This window comes from Sus scrofa, chromosome 6 (assembly GCF_000003025.6).
Source record: "Sus scrofa isolate TJ Tabasco breed Duroc chromosome 6, Sscrofa11.1, whole genome shotgun sequence".
In the NCBI taxonomy this organism is placed as follows: Eukaryota; Metazoa; Chordata; class Mammalia; order Artiodactyla; family Suidae; genus Sus; species Sus scrofa.
The window spans coordinates 42,269,656-42,288,458 of NC_010448.4; the positions used below are offsets into that span (position 1 = coordinate 42,269,656).

Below are 18,803 nucleotides of genomic sequence, written 5' to 3' on the forward strand. Positions count from 1 at the left end.
CCATTTTGAACCTGGAGGACGCCTATAATTAAACTCTGTATTTCCATCTACCAGACATCTGAAAGCTCAAAAAAAAAGAAATTGAACTTCTTGTTTCACAGGCGCGATGAAAACATTAGGAGGATACAGCCCACCTGCTCACAGTCCTACAAGAGCCGCAAAGAAAGTCAAGAAAAGATTTTGTGTTCATCTTCTCAGCTCACACCACTGCACCCCCTTTCCCCCTTTTTGGCCCTCCTGCCTGCTCTTTACCCTCCCACAATCTTTCCTTTTTTGAGGCAGTATATTCAAATATATATATATATTTGCTTTTTAGGACTGCGCTCAGGGCATATGGAGGTTCCCAGGCTAGGGGTCTAATTGAAGCTACAGCCACCAGCCTATGCCAGAGCCACAGCGATGCCAATCCGAGCCACATCTGTGACCTACACCACAGGTCGTGGCAACGACAGATCCTTATTCCACTGCATGAGGCCAGGGATCAACCCCACAACCTCATGGTTCCTGGTCCGATTTGTTTCCGCTGCACCACAATGGGAACTCCTCAAAGTATATTTTGTTGAGATCGTGATAAAAATTGTAACTAAAAGAAATGTAGGCTGACACGTCTCCTCCAATTCTCTGTGCTGTGCCAAAGACTTACATGATTAATTCCTTCAAAAGAAATCTAATCTAATCTTATTACACCAAAGACAAGGTGTCCTTCCTAAGGATCACGTCTGGGAACACATTGGTCTCAAGTTTCAACTCCTTCCATGTCCATGTTTATAACCGGTTGTGACCTTGGTGACTTAACTGCACTGTCCTGAGTGTTCCCCAAATTTAAAGAGCGCTCTGCTGTAAGTTATCAAGCACATGCCATGTATAATCAGACAACCTGGTCATTTTAGAAAATACAGGAGTTCCCATTGTGGCTCAGCAGTAACAAACCCGACTAGTATCCATGTGGATGCAGGTTCGATTCCTGCCTCGCTCAGTGGGCTAAGTATCCAGCATTGCCATGGGTTGTGGTATAGGTCAAAGACAAGGCTCAGATCCCACATTGCTGTGGCTGTGGTGTAAGCGGATGGCTGCAGCTCCAATTTGACCCCTAGCCTGGGAACTCCCACATGCCCTACGTGCGGCCCTAATAAGCAAAGAAAAAAAAAGAAGATACAGATCATGACACATGTAGAAGTGAACCTCTTAAGCGCAGCAACTAACAAATGATCCCAAAGGAGAATAATGAGATGGGGGGAGATAAGGATTCAGTTATCTGGCTCATCTCCCATCTGGAGACAGAGTGGGATTCCACTGAGAAGGTACTAGATAACTGAGTAATTTTCTTATCCATAACACCTAATCTTACTATGATCAGTTAATTAAATCATGATAAATGACATTCTGTGGCAAGTGGAAGGCGCTTAGAAGAGTTTTGGTGAGGAGTCCCGTTGTGGCTCAGTGGTTAACAAATCGACTAGGAACCAGGAGGTTGCGGGTTCGATCCCTGCGCTTGCTCAGTGGGTTAAGGATCCAGTGTGGCCGTGAGCTGTGGTGTAGGTTGCAGACGTGGCTGGGATCTGGTGTTTCTGTGGCTCTGGTGTAGGCCAGTGGCTACAGCTCCAATTAGACCCCTAGCCTGGGAACCTCCATATGCCGTGGGAGCAGCCCAAGAAATGAAGAGTTTTGGTGAGATATCCATGAGTCCAGTGATAATACACCTGAATGTCTTTGTAGTCCCATAGAAATGTTTACTTCAGTTTTCTGGAGCGCTTTTGTATAAAAGAAAAAATACTGAGGTTTTGCTCCACTGGCTTTTTGAAGTTGCCTACGTTTTTCTATTGGATTATGTGTCTCTCTCTCTCTCTTTTTTTTTTTTTTTTTTTTTTTTTTTTTTGGCTTTTTAGGGCCACACCCACAGCGAATGGAAGTTCCCAGGCTAGGGGTCAAATCAGAGCTGCAGCTGCCAGCCACACAGGATCCGAGCCGTGTCTGTGACCTACACCTCAGCTCACGGCAACAGTGGATCCTGAACCCAATGCTGGAGGCCAGGGATCGAATCTGCATCCTTGTGGATGCTAGTCGGGCTCTTAACCCACTGAGCCATGACAGGAACTCCAGATTCTGTGTCTTATAGCATCTCTGTCTTCAGGAATGAAGGCCCTACTTCATTCATTCACATTCCTATCTGCCTGTAATGTTTTATTCCTAGCGGTTCTCCCTCCTCCAGTTACTTCAATGTAGGGAAGAGGAGGGTCAGTCAGCAGTGGCCATGTCGTGCTGTGGTATGACACAGCTTCAAAACCTCGGTGACTTTCTCACTCTGCACATCCATTGTGGGTCATCTGGGGGCTCTGCTCCTCACTGCCACTCACAGTCCTAGGCCAAAATGTGGGCTGAAGGGGTGGCCACCATTGCGAACACTGCTGGGCCTCTAGCCAGCAAGGAAAGGGCAGTCTGGAAGGAACTGCCCTGGCAACTAAATGTTCCAGGATGGTCGCCCTCACTTCTGCATACAGTTCATTAGCCAACACCTGCCACAGGCCATACCTCTGAGCCAGGAAGAGGGCCAGGAAGTTTTATCTAAACAAGTGCTGGAAGGAGGACACTGGGAAATAGCTGATGAATATCAGAAAAGATGACCCACAGGAACTACAAAGATACACTTAACCTTCTCTCCTTTGTTTTGGAATTCCCTGACTTTCCCTAGAGAATAGTTTCTCCACTTTGTTTTTGCTCCCTACTCTGATCAAGTAATCCTCTAATTCCTGTTCTGTCCACTTTTAGATTCATAAACATTACAGTTAAACCAGTACTTAAAAAAAAAAAAAAAGCCTCTCTTCAGATAGTTAAAATGAGGAGGGTTTGTGTCAGCAGCTCACAAGGAAAAGGGAAGAGATTTGCACACTCATTGTTCTTTCTCCCTTTTTATGCATCTCTGCTTTTTTTTTTTTTCCTTCCACCCTTCCATGCCAGTCTCAATCTCTTCTACTGAAAAAAATTACTTAACCCTTTACTTTTCCTTCTTTTTAGTTTTTTGGTTCAACTGGCAAAGAATTCTGTGGAAAAGCAGGGTTCTAACTTCGTGGGTTTCCCCACCCCCGCATTCAAGTGAGTTTGTATCCTGAGCTGAGATACTTACCGTTATCTCAGGAATTACTGACCTGTTTGAACAATGACTAGGTTTTACTGGATCTTCTTTTCACTTGATAAGTGAGAGCCCAAACTGCTTTAAGTACACCTGGAAGTCCCCGAGAGATACTTGTTTTATTGCACCTTTTTTTAAACTGAGTTTTGCAGATACTGCATTTTTTTTTTTTCTGCAAATTGCAGGTTTGAGGCACCCCTGCCCCAAGCTGGTCTATCAGTGCCACTTTTAACAGCGTTTGCTCACTTCGTGTCTCTGCCTCGCATCTGGGTAATTCTTGCAATATTTCTTTATTGTTATTACTATATTTATTATAGTGATCTATAACCTTTGATGTTATCATTGCAAAAAGATTACGACTCTGTGAAGGCTTGATGATGGTTAGCATGTTTTAGCAATAAAGAATTTTTTAATAAAGGCATGTATACTGTTTTGCAAGCACAATGCTATTGTACACTTATACAGTATAGTATAACCATAACTTTTATATGCACTGGGAAACCAGAAACTTCATGCAACTCACATTACTGCAGTAGTTGAGAACCAAATCCATAATGCCTGTATCTCAATGCACAAGTCCATTACCACGCCTGGAATCTTCAGTGTTTTTGCCCTGCTCCTACTGTTCACGGCCCACCTGCTCAGTCCAGAGACAAGCACCCTGCTGTATAGTTCCTACTATATAAAACCTGCCCACCATTCCTGAAGTTGGGTGGACTGCTTCACTCACACTGCATTTTACTGTCAGGCGGGGTACCAGAACAGGACTGCTTACGACCCTGGAGTGTACGTGGAAAACAGATCCAGACGACACACACTCTGAGCCCTCAGAGGACTGAGGCTGTGTTATTAAGTCAAGCAAGCTCCAAGTCTGGCCCTACAACCCCCAGGATGAGTTCATTCCCTGAAAACCCTCAATCTCTCCCACAAATAAATCTTCCAGGGCCAGCTTTGCCCCGCAGCAGACACACTTTGAGGTCCAGCCACGAACCTAGATAGCACCTCTGCATTTTGGCCAAGAACCGCAAAAAGATTATAACCCAACCCAAAGCGGTAACTAAGTCAGAAGCAGCGGGCTGAAAAGAATGTCAACGCCCACTGTTCAAAGGCGATCAGGTAGAGGCTAATTGGTTATAAAACTAGCCCACAGCAGGTTTGGAAGACATAGAGGGAGTCCAAAGTGAATACTCACTGACTTCTAGACCCAACGACCACTGAGAAGACAACGTCAGGGGTATTGGAAACGCGACAACCCGCACATGAACTCGGCCTAGGTGCCGGGCATTGCACTGAGAAGGCAGGATACAGTCTTCGCGCCGGCCCAGCCAAGCGCCCCCGGGATGCCAGTGGGCGGGGCCTGAGCATCGCCCCGCCCCCGCCGCCCGCCACTCGGGTCACCTGACCTGCCCGGGGCTCACGTGATCTGTTCCCAACGCCGCCATTTTGGAGCTCCCGATGAGGAAAGGAAAAGCGGGGGAAAAGAGGGAAAAGAGCCGGGAGAGAGGTGGGCGAGGACCCGGGCGAGGGCACGGCCAGGCTCCCGGCCGGCCAAAGGAGGCTCGCGGAAGCAGCAGCTGCCGCCCGACCGCAGGTACCGCGCCCCGGGGCCGCCCCTCCGCCCGCTGTTAGCGCCGCCGCGGGCCATGTGCGTCCTCCCCTCAGGCCTCTACCGGCGCCCGCTTGCTCCTCAGCCGGCCGACACGCGACCGGTGCTCGCCACATGCGCCAAGTTCCGTGGCTCTTTTCAGTTCCCTGTGCCGCCTACGGCAAGGCCTGTGGAGACCCAGGGCTTGCCCTGCAGCTGGGGGTGGGGGGAACCTCCCGCTCACCAGCCTGGTCCGCAGGCAGGCCCGCCGAGGCGTCGCTTCCTTCCCATCAGCAGATGTGAAATCGCTTTAGGGCAGCAGGGATGGAGCGAACAACTGTGTCCTCACTGCATCTTTTGATTACTTTTCTCAACCCCCACCGCTCCAGCCCTTTAGCCGCTGTTTGGTGTAGGAAAAGCTGGTACATAGAAACAGTCCTGGTCTTCTACAGCTATTTCGAACCTCTTCGATGAAGTGATCTCCCCAGAGATGACTGGAAAAAGCTCCCACCCTCTAACACCTGGGAGCTTCCGGAGTGAATGGTTTGTGTGTGGAAGGCCTGGATGATTAATTAGGCCGAGGCCACTATCCCAACCCATAGGCGATCTTTTTAGTTACTGCAGTGGGCTGTAATTTGCTATCAGTCTGATCTCCGTTATCCGGCAATTACTAGATTTATCACCTCTTTGAGTGTGTACTTTCTAAAGTATTCTGACTCAGTGTATGGGTTGCATCATTGATCAAAAGAGAAAGCCTGGCTCTACATTCCTTTACCTCACTAACCCGTTTAAAATTAATTCAGAGGAAAGCCAAATACGTGCTTTCTGCCCTGGCAGTGAACTGTTTACTTAACCATCATCATGAAGTTGCATTCTAGGTGAAAGGAATTCGCGTTCTTTGATCTTTTAGGTTCATTCAAGCTAACATAAACAGTAGCAAAGAAAAGTAGAACAGGGGCAAGAAACTGCATTAGAAGATATATAGGTCAGTCCACTGTGTCTTATCTTTTCAGGCTGCCATTCAGTTGTAAAATTGTTGGATGTGCAGAATCACCCTTTAGATTGTTTTTGGTTAAGGTTAAAGGGGCAATGTACAATATATTGTTTCTTCATTAGAAAGTGCTAGCAATCGAACCAGTAGGTAGTATTTTGAGTCAATTAGATAAAAATTCTGAGCTAAAACATAAAATACACAATTTATTGGAGAAGTTTCTAGAGCTGTTTTTTCTAACCTTCGCAAAATCCTGAAGTCTGCTTGTTAGGTAAATTTTGTAAATTTGTGTCACGTGATCTGGTTGCATGAGCATTCCTCTGAATTTCTTTATGACATGCAATATTGGGCAATTATATACTGAAAACAAACAAACAAACAAAACATTGCTTTGTTTCACCAAGAAAGAGAAATGTTTGATACTATATACTTTCATTCTTGGCCACAGCTGGATTTTGAAGATTGATCCAAGGGACTGTATTAATTTCAGGAATTGATTTGAAAGACACTGGCTCTGCCACTTAACAGCCATGTAACCTTGGGTAAGTCACTTAAACTGCCCTGAGTGTTTCCTTATTTGTAGAGTTGTGTAACACACTAGCCTGTCCCAAAGAGTTATGAGGCTCAAACACAGTAAAGTGTTTGATAGAGCCTAACTGTGAGGGACTGTTGCTCTTTCCAGTATTGATATTTTCATCCACTTTTCTGTTCCTACTAAGAAATAAGAGGAAAATTAGTGTATTGAGAAAGGATGGATTTAGAATCAGATAGGCCTGGATTCCAGTTCTTCAACCAGCTATTACTTTACATCTGTGAGCCTCAGAGTCCCCATCTGCAAAAAAAAAAAAAAAAGCAGGGCAGCATTATTTAAAGTAATATACAGAATCTACTCTCTGGTCTGTGAGCACCTCAAGGGCAAGGATTCCCTCTTACTTATTTTGGTAGCTGCCAGCCCATTGCTTGGCACATCATACGTGCCCTAGTAAATGTTAAATCTGAATATTGGTTAACATTAGTTAGACCGTATGTCTTAATTGCAGCTGCCAAATTCAAATAGTCTCTCAGGCTAGATGCCAGCTAAGAAATTTTAGACTATGAAATTCATGTACTTTGATATATATACTCAGTTTTTCTTGGTGGGCAATTAGTAACTACATTAAGCTAAGGTGTTTTTAATTTAAGGAAATTATAACTAATGTTAGTAAGGTAAATCTAATGTGTAAGCAATTTCAGGTAACTTTTTATAGATAATGAACATGAAAGTTCAGGAACATGAAGGTTCATCCAACACAACTCTTTTACATCTGCAGAGACACAGTGCACACATCTACAGCCTTTAGACACAGTGACTTGCCTAAGGTCACACAGCTAACTGAGGTTCCTCTAGGAGAGGAACCCGTGAGCTATGTCCCCTGCCTTCTATTTTAGAGTTACGATAATGTGGGAAGAACAAGGAATTGGCCGTTACTTGTATAACATGATTTTTTTTCTAATTGGAAAGAACAAATTCTTACTCTGAAAGAAAAAGCTCTTTATATAACATACTGAGCTGTCTTCATATGTACACAGAAAATTACAGCTTTTCTCAAGCCCCCATGAACTGTTCAACTTGATTTTACTTATGATAAACCATACTGCTAAAACTGAAAGGGACTAATTAGATACACAAATAAACCAAATAGCAAATTATAAGGAAATAAAGACTCCTGAAATAATTTGGCTCTTCTCTTAGAACAGACATTAATGATAAGCTTTTACCAGTGGAATTCTGTTGTCTAGGAAAGACTTGAGACTCTGTAGAAAAAGTTGGAGAACTTTTCTGCTTTGGGTTACAACGTGTATGTATTTATTTGTAACAACTTGATATACTTAGTCTAATTGTATATCTAAAGATTCCAAACAGGAAACCCCCAGTCTTGCTGATGTCTATAGTCTCTCCTCCTCCTAGTAAACCTTTCTATTCACCCATGTGGGTCTTTTCACTAATCCCTGGATAGCATGCCTCTTGTCACTTCTGAACATCTAATAATGTTATGGCTGCCTTCTTGTCAACTGAACTCCAAGAAATAAAATGGCACACTCAAATTAGGATGTTTCGAGGAGGATGTACTTATAGAGATCCTTATGATAAAGGTGTAGGACTTGTAGTAAAGGCAAACCACGGGGATAATCCAGTTATCCAGAGCTAACAGCATCAGGAGAGGGGAGGATGGCCTCTGCTGAGGAACACAGCCAGCCAAGGTGACCTAGAGGAGAGGAACTGGAAATGATTTTTTTTTTTTTTTTTTTTTTTTGCCATTTCTTGGGCTGCTCTCAGGGCTTATGGAGGTTCCCAGGCCACAGGTCGAATAGGACCTGTAGCCACCAGCCCATGCCAGAGCCACAGCAACTCAGGATCTGAGCCGGTGTCTGCGACCTATACCACAGTTCACAGCAGTGCTAGATCCTTAACCCACTGAGCAAGGCCAGGGATTGAACCCGCAACCTCATGGTTCCTAGTCGGATTCATTAACCACTGCGCCAGCCACGACGGGAACTCCTGGAAATGATTATCTTGATTTCCCTCTGCTACCTCCTCCTGACCTCCTGTCATGGCTCCCCCTTGGCATAAAAGCCAGGAACCAGAGGGCATGGGAGCCTATGATGTAATCCCTCCCAGGATGGAGAGCCAAGTGGAGGAGACAGTGAGCCCATGGGGGCAAAGGGATAGTGTCTAGCATGCTCATCATTTGGAATATAGCGTGCGTCTTACCTCTTCCAGAAGCCCTTCCTAGACCAAAATAAGCTCCTCGGTCTCTGTTAGGATTTGGCCATTGACTGTTACCCTCTACCTATTTCACCTGGTGTACCGTTGGGCTATTTAAAAGCTGTTGATTCTTTTTAACGCCTAAATATGTTAGTCTCATCTGCTGAACTCAGTTTTAAACTTCATGAGTACAGTTACTTTAACATGTTTTCCATGCTTCCTGTACTTTGCTGGGTGCCTTGCACATAACAATTATTTTTTTCCTAACTTTTTATTTAAAGAATTGTTTAAGCATTTACACAAGTAGAAAGAATGGTATAATGAACTCATAGGTATTCTAGTTAGAAAATTTGCCTTTCGTACTTTATCCTACCCTCTCCACTCTCCCTCACCCCCCCCCCCAGGTAATTTTCTTTTAAGTGACATTTACGCTAATCCCTTGGAGGTCATGGATAGTATGCAGATTATCATAATCCACCTTGTCATCATTCTTGAGCCACTGGGGTTGTATTTGTACTCCTTGTTTCTGTCTCTTTTATTATTCAAATAAATTTGACTTCCCATGACATGTAATCCCATATGTGTGTGTATGTATATGCACATTGGTGGCCTAAGTAAAATTTCTGTGAAAATTTAAAAAGTTGGCCTTAAGGTCAATTTAACTTCATTTCTATTTATACTTTATTATGAGCTGTTTATCTAACCTTTTTTAACAGAGACTTTTGTTTTAATGAGACTTGTGCACTGATGGTGCCATGTGGACCCAAACTGGTTTTTCAGGTGTTTCCTGATGTATTTTATGTTGTCATATCTATTTTATAGCTGCCATTTCTGTACTTATCCCCAAATGTATGCAGCCTCTAAAATGAGATACTTACATAAATGTTCAGGGAAAATTGGAGCATCTGCTGCAAATTTCCATTAGCTCTTAATGCCTGAGCAGACACAGCTTTAAAATCGGAATGTTTTATCAGATTCTTTTGTATTAGTCTTTTTCTTGAGATAAGATGAACTCCTCCTCTTCTTCATTTCACTTTCTTTTTAAGGTACACACTGAAATATCCACAGGGAGCAATTTGCACTGCTCTGTCTCCCTCCTATTATATCATTAAACAGACGAAGGATAACATGAGTCACCTTTGTAACCCTGTGGGTGTGTGGAGCCTGTTGAGCAAACATTCACTTGTTAACCTCCAGATTATCAGTCAGCCTGCGTGGATGTCACATTTCATGGGAAGGAGCCCTTCCATCTGTAGTAGAGCACTGTTCTTATGTAAGAAATTGGACGTTCTAGGAGTCCCTATTAACTGTTGTTTAAGAAATTTGCATTTAACAATTGAACTGAAAGAAATAAAGCCTGAAGTGAATGACCCTAAAGGGAAATCAGTTGTCACATGAAGAGCCAAAGCTTCCCTTGGCTTCCAAATGTGAAATTCTCAAGCAGAAAATTGACTTAGGAAATCACAAAGGGTTTTTTTCTCCAGAAACAGATCAGTTCCCCACACTGGTCCCTTCTTGAGTAGCTTATGGTTAAATGTAGAGATTGAAAAGCACTTCTTCCTACTTGAAAACGATAGAAGTCCTTGAGAGGTGAAGTCCTCAGATTATTCATGGGAGACCATGGTCAAAGGGCCACTGGCTGTGGGGCACAGGCATGACTGTCATTGTTGTAAGGGCTATGGAATGCAGTCCCTGCCGGGAGGGCAACATAGGTGGAAAAAGAGACAAGCCGGTGGCACCGGGCAGAGGGAAGAAGTAGTGCTGAAGAACTGGGAGTGAAATGTTTGCATTTTCACATGACATGGATCTGGATGTAGCAAGTTAGTGTACCAAGAAGAATAAAAACTAAAGGGAGGAAAAGCCACAGCTGTTGTCAGTTGATGTGTGAGAACTGGGCCTAAAGGTGGTCAGAGCACTGGTGAGGTCTTGTGGGAGGTTAGGGATGATCTTGGCAAGGATTGAAGGGCCCCTCTATGTTAACTTGGCCACCTGAGGGAAGAGGCGCCATGATTGAGCTCCTAAAATAAGAGACCAGAGCCTGTGACTGAGGCTTAAGAATAGTGTGGTCTTTAGTCTATGATCTTTGGTCTGGTAGCTAATGCCATTAGAAATTTTGCTGGCATTTTTCGAATGTTGTGGATAAGATTCCAGAATGCACCTAAAATGTGGAAAAACAAAACTTGTCGCTGGAAAAAAGCCTAAACTGAAAAACGTTAGCCAAGTCAACAAATTAAGCTCACTTTAAGCCAAAGGAAATGTTTGAAATGAAAGTATTGCCAGGAAATAGAGTATTCAAGACTCAGACTGAAAGATAAATCTTTTATGTTCAGTGACTTCCTTGGCTCTCATGCATTATTAGAACCTACAGATAACCCCTTCTAAGGCTTCTGTGCTTTTTTTTAGACCTAAAACACAACTAGGATATCAATTTTTTCCTTCGCGGATGCCCCTTTCCCTTTCAGGAAAAAATATGTATGTGTGTATGTGAGTAATCGTTGACCACTAATATGACCTCTAGAAAGAAACCACAGCATAGTTTGTGGTTTATCTTCAGGAAGATAAATCAAAGGAAGTAAAAGAAGGAACTGGATCATTGCTTTTATTTGGTTTCATTTGCATAATACTTGTCAAAATTCACTATGCCCTTTACAATAGGCTACTTACCCATATTTTCACAATCCTAAAGATCTGGGGAGAAAAAAATAGGTGTTTATGATTTTAGTAAGAAAACCACAATTATATTTGGTATGCTACGTTGTCTCCCAAGAACCCTATCAGTCGTGTGTTGGCTCTACAGAATGGTATTTCATAATAAGGTGAGGTGGTTCCGCATGCCCTGGGAACCGCCACATTCCTTCCAAAAAGGAATAGCAGTCTTTTCTGGGGAGTGGAGCATGGGCATTGTGCAAATGAGAAAAAGTACTGATTAAGACCAGCTAGATGTCAAAGAGGGGGAAAAAGTGAAGAAAAAGGGAATTGCGGGTTGTTAGTCCTTTCCAAGGAAATGAAGAATGGGAAGCTGTCCATTATCAGCCTTGTTAGGGGATAGCACTCCAAAGAAGACTTCTGAGCTTCTTAAAAGCCTCTATTGAGGATAGCCAAGTATATTAATATGGAGCTGCTGGGTTAGAAAATACCTAAAATAACTTCAACTCTAAGATAAGTTTAGATTTCCTGAATTACATGCCTGTAATTATCCTGTAACCTGGTGTTTGTTTCGGTCATACATTCTTCTTTTTAGATATGGAAGAAAGCAGCAGCATCGCCATGTTGGTGCCAGATATTGGGGAACAGGAAGCTATATTGACTGCTGAAACTGTCATCAGTTCATCATTGGAAATTGATGAACAAAGAAAAGCTAAAACAGATCCATTAATCCACGTTATCCAAAAGTTAAGCAAGATAGTAGAACACGAAAAGTCACAAAAATGTCTTTTGATTGGGAAAAAACGGTCACGTTCAAATGCTGCAACACGCTCTCTTGAAAGTCAAGAATCTTGTGAGATCCCCGCTAAAGTAACCCAGTCACCTGCTGCTGCTCTTCAAAGGGCTGAGATGTCACAAATCCATTTAACCCCTGATTCTTTTGCCCAGAATGATGGGAAAGCTATGTCTTACCAATGTAGCCTTTGTAAGTTTCTGTCGTCGTCTTTTTCTGTATTAAAAGATCACGTCAGGCAGCATGGTCAGCAGGATGAAGTGTTGTTAATGTGCTCCGAATGCCATATCACATCCAAAAGCCAAGAGGAACTTGAAGCCCACGTGGTAAACGACCACGAAAACGATGCCAACGGTCACAGTCAACCCAAAGCCCAACAATGTGGAAGCCCCACTGACTCCTTGTGTCCGAGAACCTCAGAAAGAAATACCGAAACCATTCCTGACAACGCAGTCAGTGTGGACAACCCACCACAGACTCACATGGTCCAGACGGCATCCGTGGCAGAAATGGGCAGGAGGAAATGGTATGCCTATGAGCAGTATGGCATGTATCGATGCTTGTTTTGTAGTTACACTTGTGGCCAGCAGAGAATGTTGAAAACACATGCTTGGAAACACGCTGGGGAGGTTGATTGCTCCTACCCAATCTTTGAAAATGAAAGTGAGCCCCTGGGCCTGCTGGATTCTTCGGTGGCTGCTGCAGCTGGCGGGGTCGACGCAGTCGTCATTGCAATCGGAGACAACGAACTGAGCATCCACAACGGGCCATCGGTGCAAGTGCAGATTTGCAGCTCAGAGCCCTTATCATCTTCATCTCCTTTAGAGCAGAATGTGGAAGAGGGGGTTCACCTAAGTCAGTCAGTTACCCTCGATGCCAACGAGGAAGAAGTGCTAGAGGTGGCTTCGGATGCAGAGGAGAATCTGGTGGCCGACAGCCTACTTTCCTCAGCACAGAAGATCATCAGCAGTAGCCCGAACAAAAAAGGCCACGTTAACGTGATCGTGGAGCGGCTGCCAAGTGCCGAAGAAACTCTGTCACAGAAACATTTCCTCATGAACACCGAAATTGAAGAGGGCAAAAACCTGAGCGCGACGGAAGCCAAGCTTGAATGTGAAGGAAACGACGACGTCTATCATGCCGAGAAGTGTACCGTGGACATCGGGGGGTTGATCATAGGCTGGAGCAACACAGAGAAGAAAGATGGCGAGTTAATAAATAAAGGGCTGCCTACCGATGAGAATGCCCCACCAGGCCGGAGAAGGACAAATTCCGAGTCTCTCAGGCTGCACTCGTTGGCTGCAGAAGCCCTGGTCACAATGCCTATAAGAGCCGTGGAGCTCACACGAGCCAACCTTGGGCACTACGGGAACATCAACCTCCTAGATCCAGACACCGGACAAAGGCAAGTAGACAGTACGTTGGCAGCATATTCTAAAATGATGTCCCCACTTAAAACCTCTTCAGAGGGGTTAACGAGCTTCAACCAAAGCAACCCTACCTTGGTGGCACTCCCGGAGGGTAGGCAGGAATTGTCAGACGGGCAGGTAAAGACAGGCATCAGCATGTCCCTGCTCACCGTGATTGAAAAATTACGGGAAAGGACAGACCAAAACGCTTCCGATGACGACATTTTGAAAGAGTTGCAAGACAACGCCCAGTGCCAACCCAACAGCGACACGGGTTTGTCAGGAAGCAGCGTGGTGGAGTACATCCCTAACGCCGACCGGCCCTACCGCTGCCGCCTGTGTCACTACACCAGCGGCAACAAGGGCTACATCAAGCAGCACCTGCGAGTCCACCGGCAGAGACAGCCCTATCAGTGTCCTATCTGTGAGCACATAGCGGACAACAGCAAAGACTTGGAGAGCCACATGATCAACCACTGTAAAGCACGAATATACCAGTGCAAGCAGTGTGAGGAGTCCTTCCATTATAAGGTAAGTGTCTGTTCGTGACATCATTCGGAGAACCTCAGACCTTCAGAGCAAGCAGGGACCTTTGTAGATAGAGGCCACCCACCTCATTTTATAGATAAGGAACCTGAAGCCCAAAAAAGTTTCATGATCTGCCCATGGGACCCCAACTAATTAGTATTAACGTTGGGACTGAAATCTGTGTTCTCAGAATGTCTGGTGTAGGATTCTTTTCCCCAGCCTGCCGCCTCCGGAACAGTCCCTGTGTTGATTGCTTTCGGGTTTTAGTGTGTAATTTTTTTTTTTAATTTTTTGTCTTTTTAGGGCTGCACCCACAGTATATGGAGGTACCCAGGCTAGGGGTTGAATCGGAGCTGTAACTGCTGGCCTGCGTCACAGCCATAGCAGCATGGGATCCAAGCTCAGTCTGACCTGCACCTCAGCTCACAGCAATGCCAGATTCTTAACCCACTGAGCGAGGCCAGAGATGGAACCTGTGTCCTCATTGATACTGGTAGGATTTGTTTCCACTGAGCCACGATGGGAACTCCATAATATCTTTTTTAAAATGTGTTAATTTTAGGGAGTTCCCATTGTGGTGCAGCAGAAACAGTCCAACTAGTATCCATGAAGATGCAGGTTCCATCCCTGGCCTCGCTCAGTGGGTTAAGGATCCGGCGTTGCCATGAGTTGCGATGCAGGTCGCAGACGCAGCTCGGATCTAGTGTTGCTGTGGCTGTGGCTGTGGCTGTGGTGTAGGCCGGCAGCTGTAGCTCCAATTAGACCCCTCCTCTAGCCTGGGAACTTCCATATGGCACAGGTGCAGCCCTTAAAAAAAAACATTAATTTTAAAGTGAAGGGAAATTACAAGGGGATATACATTGGAGGAACAGGGTACACACATTTGACCCTTGTCATCAATGCCAAAAAAACCTTATTTTTCCTCTTACTTGGCCCCAAAATGCAAGTTATTTACTTCAGCTGCTACGCAACCAACCAATACTGATGTATATCATTGCAGGAGGAAAAGTGGACTGTATTGGATTTAATGAAAGACAGTGCCGTGGAAATAGAGCCACGTAATTATGTTTTGGTGGGACATTTAAGGGACTCTCAACGATTACTTTTGAGTGCGATTTTCATTTGATGTGCTACCTTAAAACCAGCAACCTGTGTGAAATACTGTGTTTTTAAAGGGAACTTGCATTCATTGGATCGTTGCTTTAGAACTTTTCTTCAGTGTGCTAGTTGACTATTTTGGGGGGCGGGGGAGGAAGTGTATCCTAAAGGGCTAGCGGGGATGTAGACTTTTTCTCAGATTAGCCCCAGATGGGGTCCAGCTGGTAGTAAAAAGGTAATTAGGAATTTAAAAAGCCACTTGGGTTTCCCCCATGACATTCTGAAATGGCCTCAGGCCACTGGACAAGTAGCCATCCAGACGGGCTGCAGAAGTTCCAGGAGTTTCTTTTGCTGGTGCACTCTTGATTCATGGGGTAAGGAGGAAGAAGTCCTTGGAGTGGCAGTGCCAAGTGGTCTCTCTTACACATTTAGTGGATATTTAAAGCCAGAGTCAGCAGAAGACCAGACATTAGCTGCTTGGATACATTCTTGTGAAAGTATTGAGTTATTCTGAACACGCTGCTCTTTCCTCCACTGGGTCCGCCGGCGGCTCGGGAAGCACACACGTGCCATGCATAAGCGCTCCCTGAGACAGCAGTGGTTTCCTTTCAGAGAAGACGAAAAGAGGAACTGCCTTTTTTGTTAGGATTGTGTTTTCCCTGGCATAGTTCTTTCCAGAAGCTGTCACGTGTGTGAAGTGGTCTTTTGGTACATTCGATGTTTAAATGTTGGTAATGTTTTAGATACTGAGCCATGAAAGTAGTGAACTCCTCCTTGTACAGCCTCCTAATAACTGTGCAGGTATGTTTATTGAAAATTACATATTAATTTCTCTCCATTTCTTTAGAGTCAACTGAGGAACCATGAGAGAGAGCAGCACAGTCTTCCAGATACCTTGTCAATAGCAACCTCTAATGAGTCAAGAATTTCCAGCGATATCCCTGATGGAAAATGTGCTCAGGAAGGTATCTGCATTTTTTTATGTAGACTCCATTGTCTAGCGTGTGAGACACAAGATGCTCTTTGTTGTCACGACGGTTGTTTTCAGGACTAAAACTGCATCTCTTCTCCTCCGTGTTTATATTACATGAGTGAATCTTAGATCTGTTCCTGTGGAAATCCTGAGTACTCAACAAAGTACTGTATGACTAAGTACGCAGCTTCAACTGTGTGGGTCGATGTATGTTGAAATTTATGCTGTCCTGTAAGAGCCAAGCGCAGCAGGAAGCCTGAGGTAACATGCCAGCAAGCTGGGAGGAAAGAAAGCCTCCTCTCCTCTCTCGGTACCAGTTGACCCACTGAGAACGGAGTTTTTTGCAGATGGTAGGCCCCCAACTCAAACTTTAACTGAGGCTTCCTGCTGTGTCCTTATTCTTACCCAAGTGTGACTGCCAGATTTCATCTGCATTATTTAAAAAAAAAAAAAAAAAACAGCCTCTTTTTATGTACTCGTTAGGTACCAGTCGGCCAAGTGTCTGCTAATAGGAATATTAGAATCAAAAGATTCAATTAGAGTTCCATGAAAAGGCGGATGCCACATCCAGAGAATTAGGGATAAAGTGTAATAAGCTGTGTTTCCTTGCATCAGCTCACTTAAATTGATATACTTTAAATGTTTCAAGTGTGGTACATAGTGTTTATGGGAAATAAAACATATTGGGGTGACTTTCCTTTTTAGATTCCCTAAGAATTAAAGTTAGAAACAACTGCAGAGTAAAATGTTTTACCATAATGTTTCATTAAATTATACCCCAGAAAGCATAACTGATTCTCGAATGTTTCTGAAAGAACTGATTTTGACACCACTGTAGCACCAAAATTCCCTTGTCAAACAGATGCCGTCCCTGTAAAACTATCCAAAACAAAAGGAGTTTATGACATAGCATCTGTTTCTGCAATAGATGGCTGAGCTAAAACGGTTTTGTTTCCTTTTTACAGAATAGCCCTGAATGCCTCCTTTTATTTTAATTCATTATGTTTCCATATCCCTTTAAAGGAGACATTAAAACATTTGATATCTTTGGACCATAAATCCCTAATGAAGGAATAAAGTAAGTACTACTCAGTGGCACCACCTGCGGTTACTACCGGCGGTGGAATATGTCTTTTCTAGCACCATCCCCAAAAGCAGTCATTTAAAACTGTCCAAATGGATTAACAAATTAAAACTCACAAACGGAATTAAAAAGATTGAAATGTCAGCTCAAAATTAAAATAACCAGTTTGAGCTTCATAGCGTTAGCATCGTATCCACCACACTCCATTTTTGCAGCATCTTTTCTTTGTGGCTCATACTCTGTTTCTTCGGGTTACACGTATGGATTTTAAATTGCTTGCCATGCCTCTCCCCCACTCCGCCACCTCAGCTCTATTCGCTGTTCTCTGAAGCGGTGGTAGAGTTCCTGTGAACTGCCATCTCTACCAATGCTTTATTGATTCACTGTTAGATCTTTCAAAATCTAGTTGTCAGGTCAAGGAACAAGTTTTTAGCTCACAAAGAAGGTAAAAATAATTCATGTTTGGAGTTCCCGTTGCGGCTCAGTGGTAACAAACCCAACTAGTATCTATGAGGATGTGAGGTTGATCCCTGGCCTCACTCAGTGGGTTAAGGATCCGGCATTGCCGTGAGCCGTGATGTAGGTCGCAGACATGGGTCAGATCTAGCATGGCTGTGGCTGTGGCGTAGACTGGGAGCTGCAGCTCTGATTGGACCCCGAGCCCAGGAACTTCCATATGCCATGAGTACGGCCCTAAAAAGAAAAAAAAAAAAAACAAAAACATGTTCTATGAAAATGTCTTTAGCCATTTAATAAACATATTAAATAAGAGGAAGGAGTTCCCGTCGTGGCGCAGTGGTTAACGAATCCTACTAGGAACCATGAGGTTGCGGGTTTGGTCCCTGCCCTTGCTCAGTGGGTTAACAATCCGGCGTTGCCGTGAGCTGTGGTGTAGGTTGCAGATGCAGCTCGGATCCCGGGTTGCTGTGGCCCTGCCGTAGGCCGGTGGCTACAGCTCCGATTCAACCCCTAGCCTGGGAACCTCCATATGCCACGGGAACAGCCCAAAGAAATAGCAAAAAGACAAAAAAAAAAAAAAAACAAGAGGAAGATGTGTGCTTCTGGGGTTCCCAGTCTCTGTCTGTCATGCCAGCAAAGATAACTTATGGCATGTTTTTGACTCAGAGGTCCAGTGTAATGGTACCTCAGACGTCTCATTCTGCCAGGTATACCCATCTTGAGCTAGATAGTGTGCTGAGGGCTTGGGGTGCAATGGAAGTGTCACTGCCTTCGAGGTGCCCAGCCCATTGAGGAAGACAGGTGCCCTCAGAGAGCCGTGGGCAAAGCAGTGGTGTTTCTTCATGAATGTAAATAAATTGCCAAGCCCTGGGGATTCTGTGCAAGCAGAACAGACCGATTCCTGCCCTCAAGAAGTCTCCAGCTAGTGACAAGTCAGACTGGATGCAGACGTGCACGTAGTGTCCAGACTGCAGGGAAGGGAGACTACAGAGTGTTCCTGGGCTTAAAACCAGGCTGGGAGGTTCTAGTATTTCCAGTTTGTAGATGAGACAGCTGAGTCCTCAAGAGGTAAAATAATTTGCCTGTGATCAGTCTGGTACTAAGTGGCAGAGCGAGGACTAAACCCAAGTTTTTGAACTTTCAGTCCAATCGTCTTTCCATTGGAAACAGTTGCTAGAAGTAGCACAGGCTCTTATTCTGTGCTATATTAAGTTTTTCCATCTGTCATTTTTATTAGTTGTCATTGATCTGTAATATTTCTCACACAAAACCATTATCCAATATTTCACACTTCATTTTTTCAAAGTTTTTTTAAAACTGTATTTGGAACAGTGCCACTTATAATCAAGTCCAAGTTTTTAACC

The 18,803-nt window shown here is 44.2% G+C and overlaps 2 protein-coding genes across 4 annotated transcripts in view; one reads left to right on the forward strand and one right to left on the reverse strand.

The window, feature by feature from the left end:
- LOC110261352 overlaps window positions 1-4,849 on the reverse strand; it is a 422,463-nt gene extending 417,614 nt beyond the window's left edge. Inside the window, exon 1 of the mRNA XM_021097538.1 lies at window positions 4,320-4,849. Coding sequence (XP_020953197.1) covers window positions 4,320-4,849 — 530 coding nt within the window. The remainder of the gene's footprint in view (window positions 1-4,319) is intronic.
- Window positions 4,537-18,803, forward strand: part of ZNF507 (zinc finger protein 507) — a 42,573-nt gene continuing 28,306 nt past the window's right edge. The window contains exons 1-4 of one of the 3 annotated variants that reach the window (XM_021094261.1): window positions 4,551-4,718; window positions 6,152-6,245; window positions 11,691-13,828; window positions 15,771-15,888. In XM_021094261.1, coding sequence (XP_020949920.1) covers window positions 11,693-13,828; window positions 15,771-15,888 — 2,254 coding nt within the window. In that variant the 5' untranslated portion in view covers window positions 4,551-4,718; window positions 6,152-6,245; window positions 11,691-11,692. Of the gene's footprint in view, window positions 4,719-6,151; window positions 6,246-11,690; window positions 13,829-15,770; window positions 15,889-18,803 lie in introns of all 3 variants that reach the window. The other 2 variants (XM_003127012.5, XM_021094263.1) reach the window with 2 other exon arrangements.